At 33.6% G+C, this 19596-nt stretch overlaps 1 protein-coding gene across 3 annotated transcripts in view; it reads left to right on the top strand.

Moving 5' to 3' along the window:
• LOC119590170 (syntaxin-binding protein 5-like) overlaps positions 1 to 11080 on the top strand; it is a 153866-nt gene extending 142786 nt beyond the window's left edge. Inside the window, exons 20-22 of one of the 3 annotated variants that reach the window (XM_037938957.1) lie at positions 5488 to 5583; positions 6032 to 6156; positions 7831 to 11080. In XM_037938957.1, coding sequence (XP_037794885.1) covers positions 5488 to 5583; positions 6032 to 6156; positions 7831 to 8093 — 484 coding nt within the window. In that variant the 3' untranslated portion in view covers positions 8094 to 11080. The remainder of the gene's footprint in view (positions 1 to 5487; positions 5584 to 6031; positions 6157 to 7830) is intronic. The other 2 variants (XM_037938959.1, XM_037938958.1) reach the window with 2 other exon arrangements.
• Positions 11081 to 19596: the final 8516 nt, after the last annotated feature.

Raw genomic sequence — 19596 nt, 5'->3', positions numbered from 1 at the left:
TATGCTTTGTCAGGAGGAGGAAGGTCCCTGTAAGAAGGTAACAGTTTTCTCTACAACTTGCATTGATTGTGTATGATGCAGTACTACACCAGTGTAACTAGAGTATATGCTAGTGATTTCTTGTGCTCATTACCTATTGATTAGCATAAGGTATTTTTCGATCCTGTGGTGTACTGCTTCAAAGGTTTTCAGTGCTATATCATTTGTATAGTGTAATTATTTTCTTTTTTTCCAGTATAATTGGTTGATAACTGAATGTGTGACTGACAGATGCTTTCTTCAACTTCATGAAATTCCATTCTCTTGCCTTCTTTTTGATCTGGGTTTAGGCTGTTAAATTTACCATGTTTGTGTGTACTCTCAGTTAGTCATAACAGGTCTTTCCTATCAGATCAACCTCCTGTGTCCTGAACTGTCTGCTGGTATGCTATGTCTTTGAAGATATTTTAGAGGAGCTCATATGAAGAAAGAATGTCTTTTGTTTTCATTTTTTTCCCCAATACATTTCACTTGAAAATAGTTTTTAAAGCTAATTTTGAAGAGTATTAGAACATATTGCATATATTGCCTTCAGTATGAAATTATTCTGGAAAATGCAGATTTGATCTTCCTCTTTTAGATATGCACACTCACTTTCAGTCTGCACCTCTTTCCCTTTATACATTTCTCCCCTTCTTGCTTTTGCTTCTGTTCTCTAACTCTCCCTTCCACATTCCCAAGCTCCCTCTCCTCCACACTCCCTCTCTCCCTCTCACCCTCTCTTTCACTTCCACTCTCTCCCATTTTCCTTCCCCTTTCCCTCTCTCTCTCCTTCTCCTTCTCTCTCTCTCTCTCTCTCTCTCTCTCTCTCTCTCTCTCTCTCTCTCTCTCTCTCTCTCTCTCTCTCTCTCTCTCTCTCTCTCTCTCTCTCTCCCCTCTCTCTCCTCTCTCTCCTCTCTCCTTTCTCCTCTCTCTCCTCTCTCCTTCTTCTCTCCTCCTCTCTCTCTCTTCTCCTCTCTCCCTCTCTCTCTCTCTCTCTCTCTCTCCTCATCTCCTCTCTCCTCTCCTCTCTCTCCTCCTCTCTCTCTCTCTCTCTCTTCTCCTCTCTCTCTCTCTCTCTCTCTCTCTCTCTCTCTCTCTCCTCTCCTCTCTCTCTTCTCTCTCTCTCTCCTCTCTTCTCTCTCTCTCTCTCCCCTCTCTCTCTCCTCTCTCTCTCCTCTCTCTCTCTCTTCTCCTCTCTCTCTCTCTCTCTCTCTCTCTCTCTCTCTTCCTCTTTTACATGCACACACATGCTCATATATATACTAAACATTTAAATGTGTTATTTATGCACTTATAATTGCTTTTAATAGAACAAAGAAAATCTTAGCCAGAATAGCACCCCCAAAGTTCAAATGGGATTTAAAGTTCACATTTTTTTTTGTAGATTATGAATGATTAGTGCTTAGTGTAAAAATATTATTTCTGTTTCATTTCATTTGCACAATAGTTGACAATGAGCCTGACAAGTGAGATGAATTAGATTAATGATTTTCAATTTCTTATATATTTATTTTCCTTTTATCCTTTTTAAGAATGGTTTGTTCAGATGGAAAATTCAGATTCAATGTGATTTTATTTCCTTGGCTGTTCTTCTCATGGAGTATGATTTACTAACACTTCAGCTTGAGGAAATGCATGTCAGCGAATCTCACAATGCGAAAGTATATATATTGGGACTGATCTGTGGTCATGATTGTTGGTATTTGTTTCATGTGGCTGTGAATATGCATGACTAACATTTTCACAGATGTGTAGTTAGGCAGTCTTCAGAGTTAATGTTTGTGCAGTATTGTTTCATGTTTTGATGTTGATGAGTTGGGATTTGGAGCTGCGGTTGAAAAGGCTCTAGACCTGGGGGACTTTCTGTAGAGAGATGAATTACAGGAAGGAATGAAGGCTCTCTGAAATGTCAGCTCATAAAAGATGTATATATTGAAATTATCATCATCATTATATGTATATGTGTGTGTATATATATATATATATATATAATATATATATATACATATACATATACATATACATATACATATACATATACAATACATACACATACACATACACATACACATACACATACACATACATACATACATACATACATACATACACACACACACACACACACACACACACACACACACACACACACACACACACACACACACACACACACACACACACACACACATACACGAAAACACACGCACACACGCACACACACACATATATAATATATGGATTTATGTATGTGTGTGTATATATATTTATGTATATATCTATATATATACACATTCATACATAAATACATACATACCTGCATAATCATTCATACATACATACATACATACATACTACACACTAGATACATGCATAAATGGTCATACATAATATACATGTATGTATATGTATACATACACATACACTTCCACAGTGTATACTTTACACACACATTGTTTTTATTTACAAACATTCATGATATAGTAAAGAATTAAATTTTTTAAAAATCTAGACCATAAAAAGCTTCTATCACAACCGCAGCTCAAACATTCCTCTCGTCACGTTGGATAGATGGTTGTCCAAGAGTTCCCACCAGCCACCAGGACAGGTAAAGTTCCACTGCCGACCATTATATTTGAGCGTAAGGGGAGTGTTCCATTTTATAATAGAAAGCTATGATTTTTTTTTTTTTTTTTTTTTTTTTTTTTTCCGATTTATCTTCTATTTTTTTGTAATTCAGTTGTTTTGATATGCCTATTAATTCTATAGTAAATTTTGAAGTGTCCTGATTACACATGAACGAAGCTTCTGCTGACTTGCCTTGATTAGAGTCACGTTATAGAGGCTGTTACTGATCCACTTAAGTATTACAGAAACTTTTATGAATTTTTCTAATATTCTCTTTCTTAAGCTTAGCATGTATTATATACCCCACTTTTTCAAACCAGGAATGTACTATTGACAAGAAAGAATTAGTAAGTGCGCAGCAGTTGTGCATTTATCATATTTCTTTGATTAGTATTTGAAGATCAACTCATGATTCTCATTTGAGGTCATGTAAGGCAAGCATCATCTACAGGCAGGGGCTAAATGATGGGTATGCTATTAAATGTAGTTTATTTATTTCTCTCTCCCACTCTTATTTTTCCTTGTAGAAATGAATATTTCAGAGTAGGTTGTTGGTGTCAGTTCCCATCATGATATAGTTGTTCAGGGGAAAGCTCTGCACTTTCGTTGCAAGGCTTCTTTGGTTCCAGTTTAATGATCATTTGTTATTGTTGCATTGATTAATTCAGCAGTCCTCTGGTACTGAGAGAATCCTGATGTTCCATCTCTTGATCAGATAACATGATGTGATATATTTCAGAATTGATTGTGTTTTTTGCTATGGAATAGTTTTACCTTAAACAGGAATTTGATAAATTGTTATGGATTGCTTTATTTTGAAAGAGTTAATGACTAAGAAAGATTTTATTTGATTTTTGTTATATTTTTATGTATGTATATATCCAAAGAGAATGGCATATCCAAAATTTACTGTAAAGTGTTTGAAGAAAGGTATATATTTATGTATTGTTGATTTCACTTGTATATTGGTGTATTTGAACATTACATGCACCCCTTACTATTAAATATGAAATCTGGGTACTGAGACATGGTCGGCAGTGGATGGTATGAGTGAACAAAATAGTCCACACATGGAAGACTTAACGTGGACTAAACAAGTAAACGTACGCTTAGCCTCTTGCTATACGCACAGGGGGGCACAGCCTATTGGATGTGTGCGTCAACTGTGAGCAAAATTGTTTTGTGACAGGGTGAATGACCCCAAACCCTATTCTATCATGCAGTATTTCATTCTGTATCCTTTTGACATGTGAATTCTTGTTGAATCTTTTATATTTATTTTTTTCACCATTATCCCTCTTTTGTGATGATAAGCACAGTTTTGGAGATAAAAGAATGCATGACATGAAATGGAAGAGTAAGGTTATGTGGAATGTTGAAAGAGATTCAGAATCAAATGCTGCTTGAGCTACACAGAAGGTGTAACATGCTACGTGTCTTGTAAGCTCGTGAAGCTAAGTGTCTCATCCTTCTATTGTCTTTATTGGTTGCAGAACTAAATTTGATCATTAAGATTTCCTGTTACAGAATTCAAGAATATTTGTCATTGGAGATATAGAGAAAATTTGTTAATGTAGTACAAAGTCATGTAGGTGCATTGTTACAATTCAAATGATCTCTGCGATACACAGATGAAATTTCTCTTTGATCAGACTGGTTAATATGGTCTCAGTGATGGAAATATGTTGTAATGATTTACTTGTATGCAAAAGTACCATCAGTTACAAAGTACTAATTGTATACATGTAAAGCCATTACCCTCTTTTCTAATATTTACTTTAATTAACATCTACTCTTTTATCCAAGAAAACATAAAGTTTTCTGTTACTCAGTGAGTAAACTTGACTTTTATGTGTACATAAGTTCCAGAAGTTCATCATTATCCATAGGATTTGTTAAATGGTATCATGTTAGGGAAATTTTAAAGTATATTATTTTAAAACAGTACAGTGGTAATGCCCCTGCCATTCTCTCTCTCTGTTGGTTAATATGTTAATTGTTGAAATATTTGCATTTGTTGTATTTTACATTAATTGTAACATTTGGTATCAAAGTCTATGCAAGCACCTTTATGTATTTCATATGTAAACACACTTGAAAACACAGAGCACTGGCAGTTAATGTTCCTCAGAGTAGGTAAATAATACAATGATGCTAGTTTGGGCAGAACACAGATTTTGTAAGCTGCTTTCAGACTGTTAGGGAAGCTCTATACTGCACTTCATTGCATAGTAAATTGTATGTTACTTGTATAGCATATATGCAGAACTCTAGTTTAGATTGATATAAATAGTATGTATTCTTATATACAACCAGTACACAATAACCAGACATTTACAAAAAAAGAGAGAGATAATGAGGTATATTTATAGATTTGCTTGCTATTAATTGAATAAAGGTGGAAGAGGTCAGAGTTCCAAAACAACTGAGAATGAAGCACATACCCACAGTATTTTGCTTATACTTTCTTAATTAATTGTTGCATTTAGTTGTTTTGCCATTTTTATTTGATGAGATTAAGTATAATTTAATCTCCTTTGCTCTAGCATATGCAGTATTATCTGAAAAGATAAATATGTTCCATCAGAGTAAAAAGAACATTCATTGTACATTGTACTGCTTTTACTATGATATACATAGGATACAGTTAGCTTGCAGATCTTGTTTTGCAGTTTTGATTTTTAGATTTTTTTATATCTCAGTTGTAATGAATATCATTCTCATTTAAAATACAATACCCAGAACAAGTATAGGCACTGAATTCCAACACTATTATAAGATGTAAGGTAAAATCAACACACCATAATAATATATGGTTTGAACTTTTTCTCTCTTCAGAATTGCAAGGACTTTCTGCTTCACAAATTATGGTCATGGGATGTACCTGTGTTCTCCAACAGAAATTCAGAAGTTTACTCTGTCCTCTGATTTCTGGTAAGGAGCTTTTTCTTCTTTTTTAGAAGGAATGACATTTGGAAGTGATATAAAAGACAGTGGAGTATCTCTGCTGATGGGATATGAGCAGAGTTATGATGGGGGAATCAGGAAAGGTACTTGATGTATCATAGATTTGTGTTGTGGCTTCCTGTTCTCGTCTGAACTTCTGTTCCACTGAATTTTTATTTTGATAGTATATGTATACATAAATATGTGTGTGACTTTTTTTTTTATAACATTTCTTGATTACACAGATTTTTTCCTTTCATTGATACTTAGGTCATTACAAGTTGATACCTAGCAAATGAAGATGATATTTCAGTAAAGAGAATATTATTCAGTGTTAGATTCTTATGTAAGGATCATCAATAATGAAGTCAAAAGTTCACTTCTGTATTATAGATATTGATGTTTTACTAAATACCCCCTATATTATGAATTTCAGCAAAGATATGCAAGATCTTCTTGGGGAATTATTCCTTCCGTGCGATATGCCAGAGCCTCCAAAACAAAGTTTCTTCAAGGGGCTGTTTGGGGGCGGAGTCTCACAGTTAGATCGGGAAGAACTCTGTAAGTTAAGATGCAAAATTTGTCTCTTTTTCTACATTATAGGACACAATTTAGTTTAATATCTTTTCCTTCTGAGTGTCCCATTTTATTTCCCTAAAATATCCTTGAATCACCGTGTTGCATTCTAGATCTGATCATATAGTAAAATTCTTGTGAATATTCTTTATATATTCTAAGAATTTAAAAGACTGTTTAGTGTTTGGAAATTATTTTAGGATTGACCAATTATCACAAATAATATTCTCAAAAATTATATATTATTCTTGAGGAGTACATAGATGTGTGCAAACATGTGGTAATTAGTGACAGTACAAGAATATGAATAAGTTTTTGAATACATCTTACAGAAAGTATCATGTACATACATCCAGACACTAAACCTACTTTTTTTCTGTTTTCTGGTAAATGTTTCTACTATGTACAAAATTTTTATTTAATTACTTTGGGATAATTATATTGTGAAAATTCAGTCACTTAACCCATCGGGTGCACATGATTACTTATGTGCGGTGATGTAGCCTCCATGCCTCCCCTTGGCCGTGTTATTTTCTCTTTTTCTGCATAAGCATTTTTAGCTTTTTGGCCACATTCCATGCTTTATCCAGATGGTAATAGACTATTTTCCTTGCACAGAATCAGTGTCATCTTTCAGTACAATAATAACAACAATAAATAACATTTTGCTATTTATGTCTTTTTTTATATTCATTTTCCTGTGATACAGCCTGCATCCCTTGAGCTAGCGCTTTTCCAGTCATGGCTCACACACTCATTTACCAATGGAAATAATGCAAAAGCTGCTTCCTAACTCCAAATGAGTCTTAATCACCCTCCAAGGGCTTTGTGCACTTGTGGCGAGTCATTCCTGTCACACTGGCCCTCAGCCGAAATGCTCATGACAGCAAGTTTCTTGTCACCTGATAAGTCCTGACTTCAGTTTGGTTCCAGATGGAGTGTTAATATTTTTATTATAATCTTAAAATAGCAAACCTTTTTTTTTATGAACTTAACACCAAAGTTCTTCATTTCTTATTTGTAGAGTACAGGTTAGATACTTACTGGACATCTACATTCTACATGATAGACATATATAATATATACAAATTACATTATTTGCTCTTGTAATAGAGGAGGCTTGACCTCACATGACATAATGTCATTCTGGCATGAGGGAAGGTCTACCATGACATGATGGAATGTCATTCCAGTTTGAGTGGAAGAGTATTAGTGTGTAATAATTCTGCATATATGCAACACACATGGTCAGATATGAATGTGGATTTATAGATTCATTTATTAAGTATTTTTATTCTTCAGCAAAATAGAAGCTGCAAGCTATTGCACCAAAGCAGGAGGGATATCATTAAAGTTATGATGGTACATTGAATTTTTCCAGTAATCACCAAATTAAAGAAATATAAAGTTGTTCTAATTTATCATCTAAAACTCTAGAATGGTGAGCTTTTGAGTCGTGTGGATTTATGGGTAGTGAGTTTTTGAGACACAACAGAATTTCCAAGACCAGCTCCATTTTATTCAGGAGACTTGAAGGCTTCACTTTATTTTAATAAGAGGAATGGAATGTGATAATGGGCAGAATGTATTCTTATGTGTCATTAGATGCTGCACTTATGCCATTGTTCAGATAGAAAATAATGACCACACCATTTGCAGTTGGTGAAGCATCAGGAAAGGGATCTCGCAGTGTGGCAAAGCATATGCCTGGATCAACAGCCCAGCTAGAAGCTCTGAACATCCGCGCTGGCACAGTTTCTGGGGAAATTGCCAAAACCCGAATGCAGTTGGTTGAACGAGGACAAAAGCTCGGAGAATTGGAGGAAAGAACTGGAAGGATGATGACAGAAGCAGAGACATTCTCCTCAACTGCGCACCAGCTCATGCAGAAGTACAAGGACAAGAAGTGGTACCAGCTATGAAGTGACTATCAGGTTGTTATGGTGATATCATGTACCAGTTATATATTTCCCTAGCACTACATCCTTCCTCTTGAGATGTAAGGGTATATGTGATACAAAATTAGGAGGGCACGTAGAGCGTCGCCCTTTGTCAACCTGCTGTATACCGAATACTTATGGGAGGTTGATATAGACACTGGGGAGGTTGGGTGCCCATTAGGAGAGTGGTACTTGCCATTACAGTCTTACTGTAAATATGGTTCTTGCATTTAGACATCAGCCCCACACCATCATTCAAGTTGTTACAGTATTTAAGAGTATCAGCAGGTACCTGATACAAGTGTTAGGTGATGCTACCCTTTAACTGTAGTTGGTGTGATATCAAGGTATTATGCTGTAGGAGAAAAATTCCACATTAGTGTGGGAATTTCTTGAAGTTGTGGTGATTGTAAATAAGTAAAATATGTACAGGGAAACAGTCTTATGAGAATGAATATTGAGGAGTTAGTAGCTTGTATTCCCATGTGTTTTACTGGGTGTGACATTAATGGCCAAACTGCATTGGGCAAAGTGCATGGAGCTGCACTTACACAGTTACACCAATTGGTTGTGAGCTCTTAAGATTATCATTAGGTTTACTATTCCTAATGGTCTTTGATCAAATTTCCTCTTGTTCCTATATTCAAATTTTGAATTCTGTTTACCCTTTAATTGGGCACATGGATATTTTAGATTCTTCTTCTTTGTAAGGTATAATCAATATTTGATTTCATATGATGATCAGAAATGCAGTACTCAGTGTTTGCTTTTGTATACAGGGAGCACTGTTTCATACTGTACTGACTGAAGTTAGTATAACTTTGCCATTGGGCTGAAATCAGTCACTAGCACTGAATACTAAGTACAGGAATCCACTGTTGTTTTGTGATATTGTAATGCAATTGTTATTGATTGATACACAATGAGTGCAAATGTGGAATTGCTTCTAACTTTTATAAAGTGATCTTTGTGAATTTGCCAAAAATATGTGTTTAGACCAAGGATGCCCTATAATGCATAATTTTTGAAAATGTTCTATTTACTGATAATATTTTAGCCAAAAATTATCTGGAAAAAATTTAGTTATTTTATAAGCCGTACAAGTATTGAAATATGTGATATATAGACTTTTTTTTCAAAGTAGATTGCTTTCCACTAAAAATCATTTAGGTATTCTTTTTGCTTTCAAGTGATTAAGAAAGTGTCTTATGCTAAATTACAAACATGTTTGGTAACAACAGATGAAATAACATTCAGTATATCAATATTCTATAGCATACTGACTGTAAATGTAATTTATTTTTCATGTTGTGTAGAAATTACAAACCTAGTTATCTGTTTAAATTACATTGTATATTGATTGTACACAAAAAAATTCAGTCTACGAAGGGTCGTCTGTATTGGCACTGTATCAACTTCATTTTTAAAGCAAGTTTCTTCTTTGGAATCATGAACTTTAGTTATTATATTTTTAATGTAAACACTTTTGTATCATTAAAAAAGAGAGAAAAAAAGCAACCTTTCAGAAATTATATTCATGACCTGCGTGTCACTTCGTAGATGCACATGCATAAGGGGGAGCCAGCCTCTGCTTTTCTATCACAATCTGGCTCATGCATCTGATGATTCATCTGGGCTCTATTACATGATTTAAAACAAGTTTCAATTTATGTATGTATGTGCCCCATTGCTGACAAATATGCGGGTCCATACCGAAAAATTGAAATAACTAAGAGAACATAAACCAGTCTAATGCTATGGTACATGAGACTTTTCTACATGGAGTGAGGCTAGCATGGGTGGATGGACAATTTATCTACTTGTTTTCTGAGAAAGGATTATTTTTGCCATTTAATTGATAGGGGGTAGTGTTGGACTTTTCTTTTGGCTTGAGAAATGTTAATTTACACTCTGTAGTGACAAATTGAAAGGACATTTACTTATCACAGTGTTTTGTAAAATATAATATCCATGTTAAATTTATTATCCACTCAGTAATAGGTCAGATTTATGTATCTTTTATATATATATACATATATGAATATGTAGAAATATATTTATGTATACAAGGATATAGCCATATCCCATTCTTTAATGGCTTTTTGTAAAAGCTGAAAAAAATATGATTGTAATTTCTGTGATTTAGTTTTACAACAGAATTTTGAAGGAGAGGGAGGGTTCAACACCCCAAAATACAGACACAACAACCAATGCATGTCATCCGTGTTTGTGGATCTTAAAAAGAAAATAAACCTAAGTGTGATTAACTTCACAGTATACAGTCATAGAGTAAAGTATTTTTCTTTTTCAAATCATGCTGATGATTAATACCCATTCATATTACTGCAGATAGATATTTATGAAATGCATTACATTCGACATGGCTTTATTTTGTATTTATTATAATTACCATTACATTTTACAGTAGAAAATACAGCAAGTGCGAGAAATGCAATAGAAACTCTTTGTTTACATTTTCCTTTCAGGTTTCAATCGTAAGTAAAGCTTTTCAGGCTTTGCAAGTAACACAGACTGTTTGTTGAGCTGTGAGGGCCAGACTGCCAGGGCATTTCAAGATTAGGATTGTGAGTAACCTTATTTTTTTTCCCTTTTTCTATTTCAGCAGCTTAATTCTTCATCCGTTTCATCTTTTTTTTCTCCTTTTCATCTTCTTGTTTCTAAGATGCATTTTTTTTTATTTTATTATTCATGTTTTTCCCTAATGTGGTGAATATTGTTCAGTGTAAAGTGTACATAAAAAGTGTACAGGATCTTAGAGTTTTGTCGTGTTATGTCAGTGATATCATAAATATATAAGGAAAAATCTATTACCAGTTTAATGCTGAGCAATGAACCATTCAACAGACATTCGCAAAGTCACAAATAAAGGCGTCTAGACTTCATTCATTTGATAATCACTGTAAATGCACCAATGCTCTTTATTAAATGTGCCTCTCGTAGTTATTGATTGTGATTTTTTCTTTTTCCCCTCGAAGACATATCAGTATAGTAGTTTTTATACATAATTGTCATTCTGTTTTTTGTTTTGTTTTTCATTCACCTTTTATTTATTTATTTATTTATTTATTTATTTATTTTTATCATGAACATAATTGTAGATAATAATATCCGGGTTTTCTTGTTAAAAAATTTAATTATATCATTATTATTATTATTATTGTTATTATTTTTTATCATCATTATTTTTATATTTATTATTATTATTACCATGATCATTATTTATTATTTTTCATTATTATTATTATTTTATATTATGGTTGTTATTAATATTTTATGATCACTCTTACCATCATTTTTATTGGTATCATTGTTATCATCATTATCTTGTAAACATCATAAATTTTATGTATTATCAGTATATGCAAATTTTACAACTAATAAAGATTATAAGACAATATTATAAACATCAAGTATGTTCTTCTATCTTCGTGAATGTTGAATTGAGGTCCATTATTATTATTATTATTATTACCTTATTTTGTTTATTTCTTGTTTACTCATCGTCATTAATTATCGTTAATATGAATTTTATTGATAGTCATTTGATTTTTTATGAATTTTTTGCCTTCATTGATTTTGTGAATTTATTAATTGACTTAAGTATTATTGGTTATTATTATGTTCCATTATTTTGATATGTTTAAGGATCCTAATAGTGATGATAGTAATAATAACTGATAATGACTGTCATTATTATTGTTATTTTTATTATTATTTTTATTGTTATTGTTATTAATGATCATGTTTGTTTTCCCTTTTTAATATCATCATTGTTATTATCCTTATCATTATCATTGTAATATCATTATTATCATCATCATTATTATTATTATTATGGGTATTCCTATTATTTATTTATTATTATTATTATTATTATTATTATTATTATTATTATTATTATTATTATTATTATTATTATTATTATTATTATTATTATTATCATAATCATCATCATCATCGTTATTATTGTCATCATTATTATTATTATTATTATTATTATTATTATTATTATTATTATATTTATTATTAATATTATCCTTGCTATTTTCAAGGAATCCAAAATATTTCTTTCTTGAGTTTCATTGTTCCAGATTATAAAGTGATATTTATTATAGTTTTATTGTCATTTCTATAATCATTTCCTTTTTTTTCATATTTTGTGTTTGTTCTCATTGTTATTATTATTATTATTATTATCATTCATATTATTTGATGATATTACTGCTACTACTGTAATTATTGCTGTCATTAATACTATCATCATTATTATTTTCACAAAACAGTGTTGTTGTTGTCATTGTTATTATTTTATTATTATTATTATTATTATTATTATCATTATTGTTATTGTTATTTTTATGATTATTATTATTATGATTATGGTTGTTATTATTATTATCATTGTTATTATTGTTATTATTATGATTATGATTATGACTAGTTATTATAACTATTATGATCGATTTTATTGATTTTTATAATATGAACGTAATTAATACATCATCAAACCCGTTAATCATAATTGTAATTTGAGAGGAATCACCAATTTAACAGATTTCTTTTTCCATTTTGTATATTATTAATATTGATATCATTCTGAATTGCTAAAGGAGTCACATCTATTCAGATTATTGCTTTTTCACTAAGCAGAAGCAAATTTATTGAAATAGAGGGAATAGGATTTTGTTGTCTGCACTGAGAGTGTTGGTGAAAGTTTACTGCTGTGAATGGGAGTAACACGTGGTGAAGTTGATACTAAATTTAGGAAAAAGGTGAATGGTTTTGCTCGTGCATTAATAGGGAAAGTTTGACCTTACTGGCACTTTCGTATAAACAGCTTATGTGTCGAGACATGTTATAGGTGTACAGATCTGTCTTGTGTGTCTCATGACCATAGATGTAAGATAGAACAAAGAGTTTATAGTTATATAGAATTTTAGTTAATGTGAACTTAGTTTAGTTTGTGGATTAATTTGTGTGTTATGTAAGCAAATAGAATTTTCTTGTAAATGAAAATAACCCATGGCCATATCTTTCTGTCGGTTTATGAATTGAATAGGTTATTGCATAACAGAGCATTAGGGAAGATAGCTGTGAACATATTGATCAAGCATCCCAACATGATTAAAGAGTATTGTCACTACACACCTCCTCAACTCCATTGGAAAGTGATGTTGTCACCCACAGTGACTGCCAGCGGGTTTAAATATACCTTTTGTGGTGGGCCTCGAAGTGTGGTACAGTTTGCAAGCTACATGTGTTTCTTGTTGTATGTTAGATCAGTGTCTTTTCTTCCAACTTCTCTTTGTGGAGATTTCTAACTTAACCTTTGTGCTCTTGGGAGACGGCGTCTATTTATCCTCAGCATTAACCCAGTATCGTATAATTAATCATTGGAATTGTCACTGCTCAGAGCAAAGAGTCAGCTGAGCATTGTGAAATGTGGGGGACCTGTGACGAACACCAGTCACCACGCTGACCTTTGTTCCCAGCACTGATCCTTTTTCAATATTTAACCATATTTATATCCAGCATGCCTTTTGGTAGCCAGTTTAAAAGTAGTCTTTAGGATACTAGAAAAATCTTTCTCCTGCACCATACTAATATTGTATTTATCATTAGACTAGGCAGTGCAGTGTAATTATAATGATGTCATCTGCACAAATTAGTACCACACTTCAATTATAAGGTATATTTAATTAAGGCAGACTAAAGTAAGACAAATATTCATGTTTATGTCATGTCCAGGTGGCAGTGTTCATACTCTTTTTCAGAAAGTGGTGATATTTATGAAGTTTAAAGAATTTAGTAAAGGAAATTTAAGTGTAAATATTATATACATATACATAAAAGAATAATTTGATATTGATAATTTGTTATTTTGGTAGATTCACTTCATTTTAGTCTTCCCTGGCAAGGGTTCTGGCACCTCTTCTTGACTTGTCAAAATTGAAAAAGGTTCATATGTAATAAGTATATTGTTTATTATTAATATCAAGCCAAAGAAAACATACATGTTGTGTCAGCTGCATGCAGGTTGCTTTAGTTGTTTTGCACAGTGCAAATCCTTTCCTTCATATGAATTCCAATGTATCCCTAATTTTTTTTTTGTTTTGAATAAAAAAGAAATGTGGAAAGTCATAATGTCTTGTTAAATCGTGGTTAAGTCATAGATCTTGTTAAAGTAGATGAATCACTCCTTATTTTGAAATGAGGCATTCTGGTCTACAAGATGGTGCAACGTGGTCTATATTGTGAGTCAAGGCACCTTGGTCTTGGTCATGAAAAGCAGCACTCTGGTATTTATTGAGACAATAAATCACTCCTGGTGGTGGTTACCTTTGAAGTTATGAATTTCATATAAAATTAGGCAGGTTCATGGTAATCAGTATTAGATCAGGAGCAGCAAAAGAACCATTTCTCTGTTCTAGTATTATAGTATGGCCACATATGTTTGTTTCAAATGTACTGTCTGTTTTCCATGTGAATTTTCAATGTCCATAAATGTCACCTGTTTGCAACTGTAAAAAAAAAGCCTTATCCGACATGATGCCAGCAAAAAACTGTAATTGCAGTAGTTGGAAATTTTATTGATCTTGCTTCAGGATGGGTTCTCATGCCCTGGCAATTGGTTATGTGACTAGTTATGTTATAGTGCCCAAATATTCCTCTAATATTTAAGAAAATTAAGTTTTTATCAAGTTATGAAGATATTGATCATATTATTTTATGAATTTAAACTGTTTAGCTGTAGAAAGTGAATTGTAGAAATGGAGGTGTATTATAGCATCATAGTGATTTATGCCATGTACTTCATCCAGGATTGGACTGTATCATATTCATATTCATTGACTGTAAAGTGGAAAGTTAGCAGGAACAGAGTGATTGTGATGGCAGTTTTGGGTTTCTAGCAAATATTTATTGAAATAGTACAATGGTTACTAACTGTCATATACTTAGACTCCCAAGGATTAGTTAATAAATTGCCTTATTAATAAATGAAGGCTATGTGATCAGACCCTTGACACTGTGGAGCTTATATTGAAATATCAGCACATGATATTTGATTTCATCAGTTTCTCATATGCATCAGACTTCATGATATGACTTACTGGATGAAAAGGTATAAATGTGCTTTTGTTTCGTATATAATCTTAATAGAAGGATTTGCAAAGTACTTCTGGAATGAGCAAAGTATATGAATGCTCAAACACTCTGTGGTAATAACTGTGACAGTTTTTCCTAACTCAGAAAGATACCTAGCTTCCAACATCATTAATTTCTGCCTAACTGTTGGCCAATTCCTGGACCATTGACCAGCTGTTGGACAAGATTATACAAACCATTTTTGAACAGTACATTAGGTACTTGGGAACTAAAGCAGTGTTGTTCAATCAAATTTCAGTTGAATTGTTAAATACTGTCATTTTATAGACAATCCATAAAGTTCTTTCATTGATTTAGGAATTAAAACTAGTTATCACAGGAGACCGACATAAGGGAAAGAGAAAGCAGAAGCACTAGTTGTCATTATAAAGGTCACCAAGTATCCATAAGATCAAGACACTAAGGTCACCAGAGAAAGAGTCTGTGTACCAAAGATTAGTAAGCTGGATATACTGACTGACACACTGGCATGAAAAATAATTATGGGTACTGATACTGAAGTTCACCAATGTTCTTGGTGAAGCAGACAGTTAGACCACCAAGTGCTATTGTGAAAAAGAAAACAAACAAAAACAACAACATACCTCAATTTTTTTTGGTATGAGAGCTGCGAATACCCAAGGTTGCCACAGGGATGATAGAATACAGAGAGTCAAGTTGGAAAGCATGCCCAAGATCATTTGTAAATGAAGAAACTGGGTATGTCCAAGATTGCTAGGGGAGTTGAAGAGCACACTACAGGTCACTGGGTAGTCTGGCAGACCAGGCAAAACTGAAGATGCTGAAGGCCAGACTTCCTGTGTGTACCAGAGATCACCCAGGATTGAGCAAGACTGGAGAGTGTACCCCCTGTGCAAGCTTGCTCAGACAGTGGCCAGGAAGGGATATTTCATGTACAGTACTTAAAGTATTATTTCATGAATGTCTATTGTATATTCTTCAATCTAAAGACATTCACATATTTATTTTGGTATTAAGTCCTATCAGTTTGTTTTGGGATTAATGTAGATCCAATGTGTTAGAGAGCACAATTTTCTATAGAGTGCACTGAGGCTCTGTATGAATAATATATTTTAGCAAAGAAGTTGCAAATGTACATGATATATATTATGAAAAGAATTTCAGCATTTTTGTTAATTGTTGCTACCTTCTCCTGGCCAGCATGTGTTGGGCATGAATCGTCTTTGGGGTCAGCATTTTCATCAAATCAGTAAATAAAACTATCAAGATGATTTTGTTTTACTGAGCCTTAATTCCCTGTTAGAAACTAGGTTAGCCATATTGGACCCCCTTCTAAAAGGATTTTTAAAAAAGGAATGTTCCATGTAACTGTATTTCTAACACTTTCATTTCTGGCAAGATCAGCTTGTAAGATACTATCAGAAAAAAAGATATTATAGTAATTGCACAGGATTAAACTGCTCTCTTACTCTTACTTTTTACAAAAAAAATACATGGAAGAAAGATATTTTTAAAGTATTTGATCTAAAGAAAAATTAACTTTCTAGTATGATACACATTGTTTTTTCCTTCATCCCTTCAATAAAAAGTGAATATTTCTATCATCATTCTTAGTGTTTGATGAGTATAATAAAAGTAGTAATAGTAATACTAGTACAATAATTAACAGTAACAAAAACATAACACTAATAGTACCAGTAACTATAGCAACCTATTGGATCTAGGTGCTTTGCTGCCTGCACATGGCCCAAAATCTGGGCATTAGGCTTATTTGAGTAGTGACTCTGCTGGGTGTGGCTTGTAGGCACAGCCCACTTAATCATTTGTCTGTGGTGTCAAGACTCCATGACTCCCCCTTGAAATGCTATTATCTCTTTTCTACCTAAACATTCTTTTTATTTTTTTCTTCTTCTCTCTTTCTTTTTTGCTTTTTTCCAAGGTCTAGATTTGTCACTACATACTGTATCAAAAAGGTAAATAGACTTGTTTTCCTTGCACAGACTCCATATCATATCTCTGGGTAGTTTATAACTCTTTGCAATAACAGCAAGTTGTGTCATACTTTTACATTTTCATAATATTCAATTTTCTGCAATACACTCTGCACTGCCAGTCACATCAGGCAGGAATAGGACACTGAGCATGGAAGTAGTTTCCCCCATGGAGCCAGAGCTCTTCCAGTCATGGCTTGTAATTGGTACATTCCACACTTGTTAATTAGTACAAATATTGCTAGAACCCCTTCCTAAATGCCCACAGAGTCTGATCACCCTCCAAGAACTTTCTGCACTTGTGGTAAGTTATGATCGCACTACTGCCTACAGCCAAATTTCGCATAATAGCATATTCCTGTCACTGCAGCCACCAGTCAAATTTTTCCATAATGGCATATTCCCATCACCCAGCCCTCAACCAAATTTTTGTCATGATGTGTGGTCATATCATCCAGATCTAAAGGGTTATGATTATTGATAATCATATTAATGGATTAGGGAAATGAGAAGAGTCATGGGCTGAACTTCAAAAGGTGGACTCCCAGACATAATGCTGATTCACTAAGAGATTGTGATCGTGATATATAAAAATATTATGTAGACATATAACAACTAGTAAAAATATGAAGGCAGGTAGTACTTGGCAGGCACAGGTGCACTGTTATTGGACAGTGTGACAACTTTGGCAAACCAGTAGATTTCCTATGCCTTTACTGGAGTGAAATCTGGATATGAAGCCATAATGCTTCTTCCTCAGTGGTTTGTATACTGTTATTGCCACTCATGGTGTCCCTGTACACTGTCTCCTCTTGTTCAGTTTGGCTTTCATTGTCCACTTTTTATTTGTTCGGTCTCTCTCTCTCTCTCTCTCTCTCTCTCTCTCTCTCTCCTCTCTCTCTCTCTCTTTCAGTCTCTCTCTCTCTCTCTCTCACCAGTCTCTCTCTCTCTCTCTCTCTCTCTTTTCTCTTCTCTCTCTCTCTCTTCTCACTCTCTCCTCCTCTTCTCTCTCTCTCTCTCTCTCTCTCTCTCTCTCTCTCCTCTCTCTCTCTCTCTTTCCCTTCTCTCTCTCTCCTCTCTCTCTTCTCTCTCTCTCCTCTCTCTCCCTCTCTCCTCTCTCCTCTCTCTCTCTCCTCTCTTCTCTCTCTCCTCTTCCTCTCTCCTCTCTCTCTCCCTTCTCTCTCTTCTCTCTCTCTCCCTCTCCTCTCCCTCTCCCTCTCTCTCTCTCCTCTCCTCTCTCTCTCTCCTCTCTCTCTCTCTCTCTCTCTCTCTCTCTCTCTCTCTCTCTCCTCTCCCTCTCCTCTTCTTTCCTCTCTCTCTCTCTCTCTCTCCTTCTCTTCCTCTCTCTCTCTTCCTCCTTTCCCTCTCCCTCTTCTCTTTCCTCTCTTCCCCCTCCCTTCCCTCCTCCCCATCAGTGTAGACATTGTCACAGGCATGGCTGACAGACCATGTCAAGTGAAGGCACTACTGCCTGATCGTATGGATGAGCTATAGATGATGAATGATAATCACAATGATGATAATATTGACAGTGAATGATACCAAATAGCCAAGAGCATGCAGAGAATACTTCATTAGAAATATGTAAGTATGAAACTGACATTCATTTTGTAAAATATGAAAATATCACCTCAGTGGAAGACATACAAGCAAGTACTTTATTTCTATCTTTGTTGAAAGTATATTAGTGTCTTAATTTGTGGCTCTTCATAACTTTGTCTCAAATTTATGGTGCATTTTTTTTTCTATTTTACACAATATTGACTTTTCAGTGTCATAAGTAGCCTTTTTTTATATATAAATTGTTAATTTTCTATGGTTTAGACAAGATTTGTAGCTGGTAATGACTGCTGTTATTATTTGCATGTATCACATGAATTATATGTCAAGTTGGTTTTACTAACTTCTTTGTAGTTAGATGTTACTTTATTAGATCTATTTATATTTTTAGATTCTCAAGTGTTAGTGTATATGATAGCATGTGTGTTTGTGAGAGTGAGTGCGAGTTTGAGAGAGAGAGAAAGTGAGAGAGTGTGAGAATGGGAGCATGTGTGTGTGTGCATGTTCATTTATTTAGTTTCACAGGGATTTTTCTATTTATTACAGTAAAATAAACAATGAATAGAAACCATGTATGTATTTATAGTGGAAATATTGATATTCATTATTTATTCATTGACCACTCCTTTTTTTCAGATTTATTAAGATATTCTTTCACACATCATTCACAATTACATTATTTCTTTGAGCCATGTAGTCAGTTTTGTTTTAGTTGGTTTTTAATATCAAACTTTCAAAAGTTGTTTTCTTGGGGGAATAAGGGGTTTGTGGTTCTGAAACATCAG

This window comes from Penaeus monodon, chromosome 26 (assembly GCF_015228065.2).
Source record: "Penaeus monodon isolate SGIC_2016 chromosome 26, NSTDA_Pmon_1, whole genome shotgun sequence".
NCBI classification, from domain to species: Eukaryota; Metazoa; Arthropoda; class Malacostraca; order Decapoda; family Penaeidae; genus Penaeus; species Penaeus monodon.
Note: the sequence above shows the minus strand (reverse complement) of the source record. Positions and strands in the feature narration are given on the sequence as shown.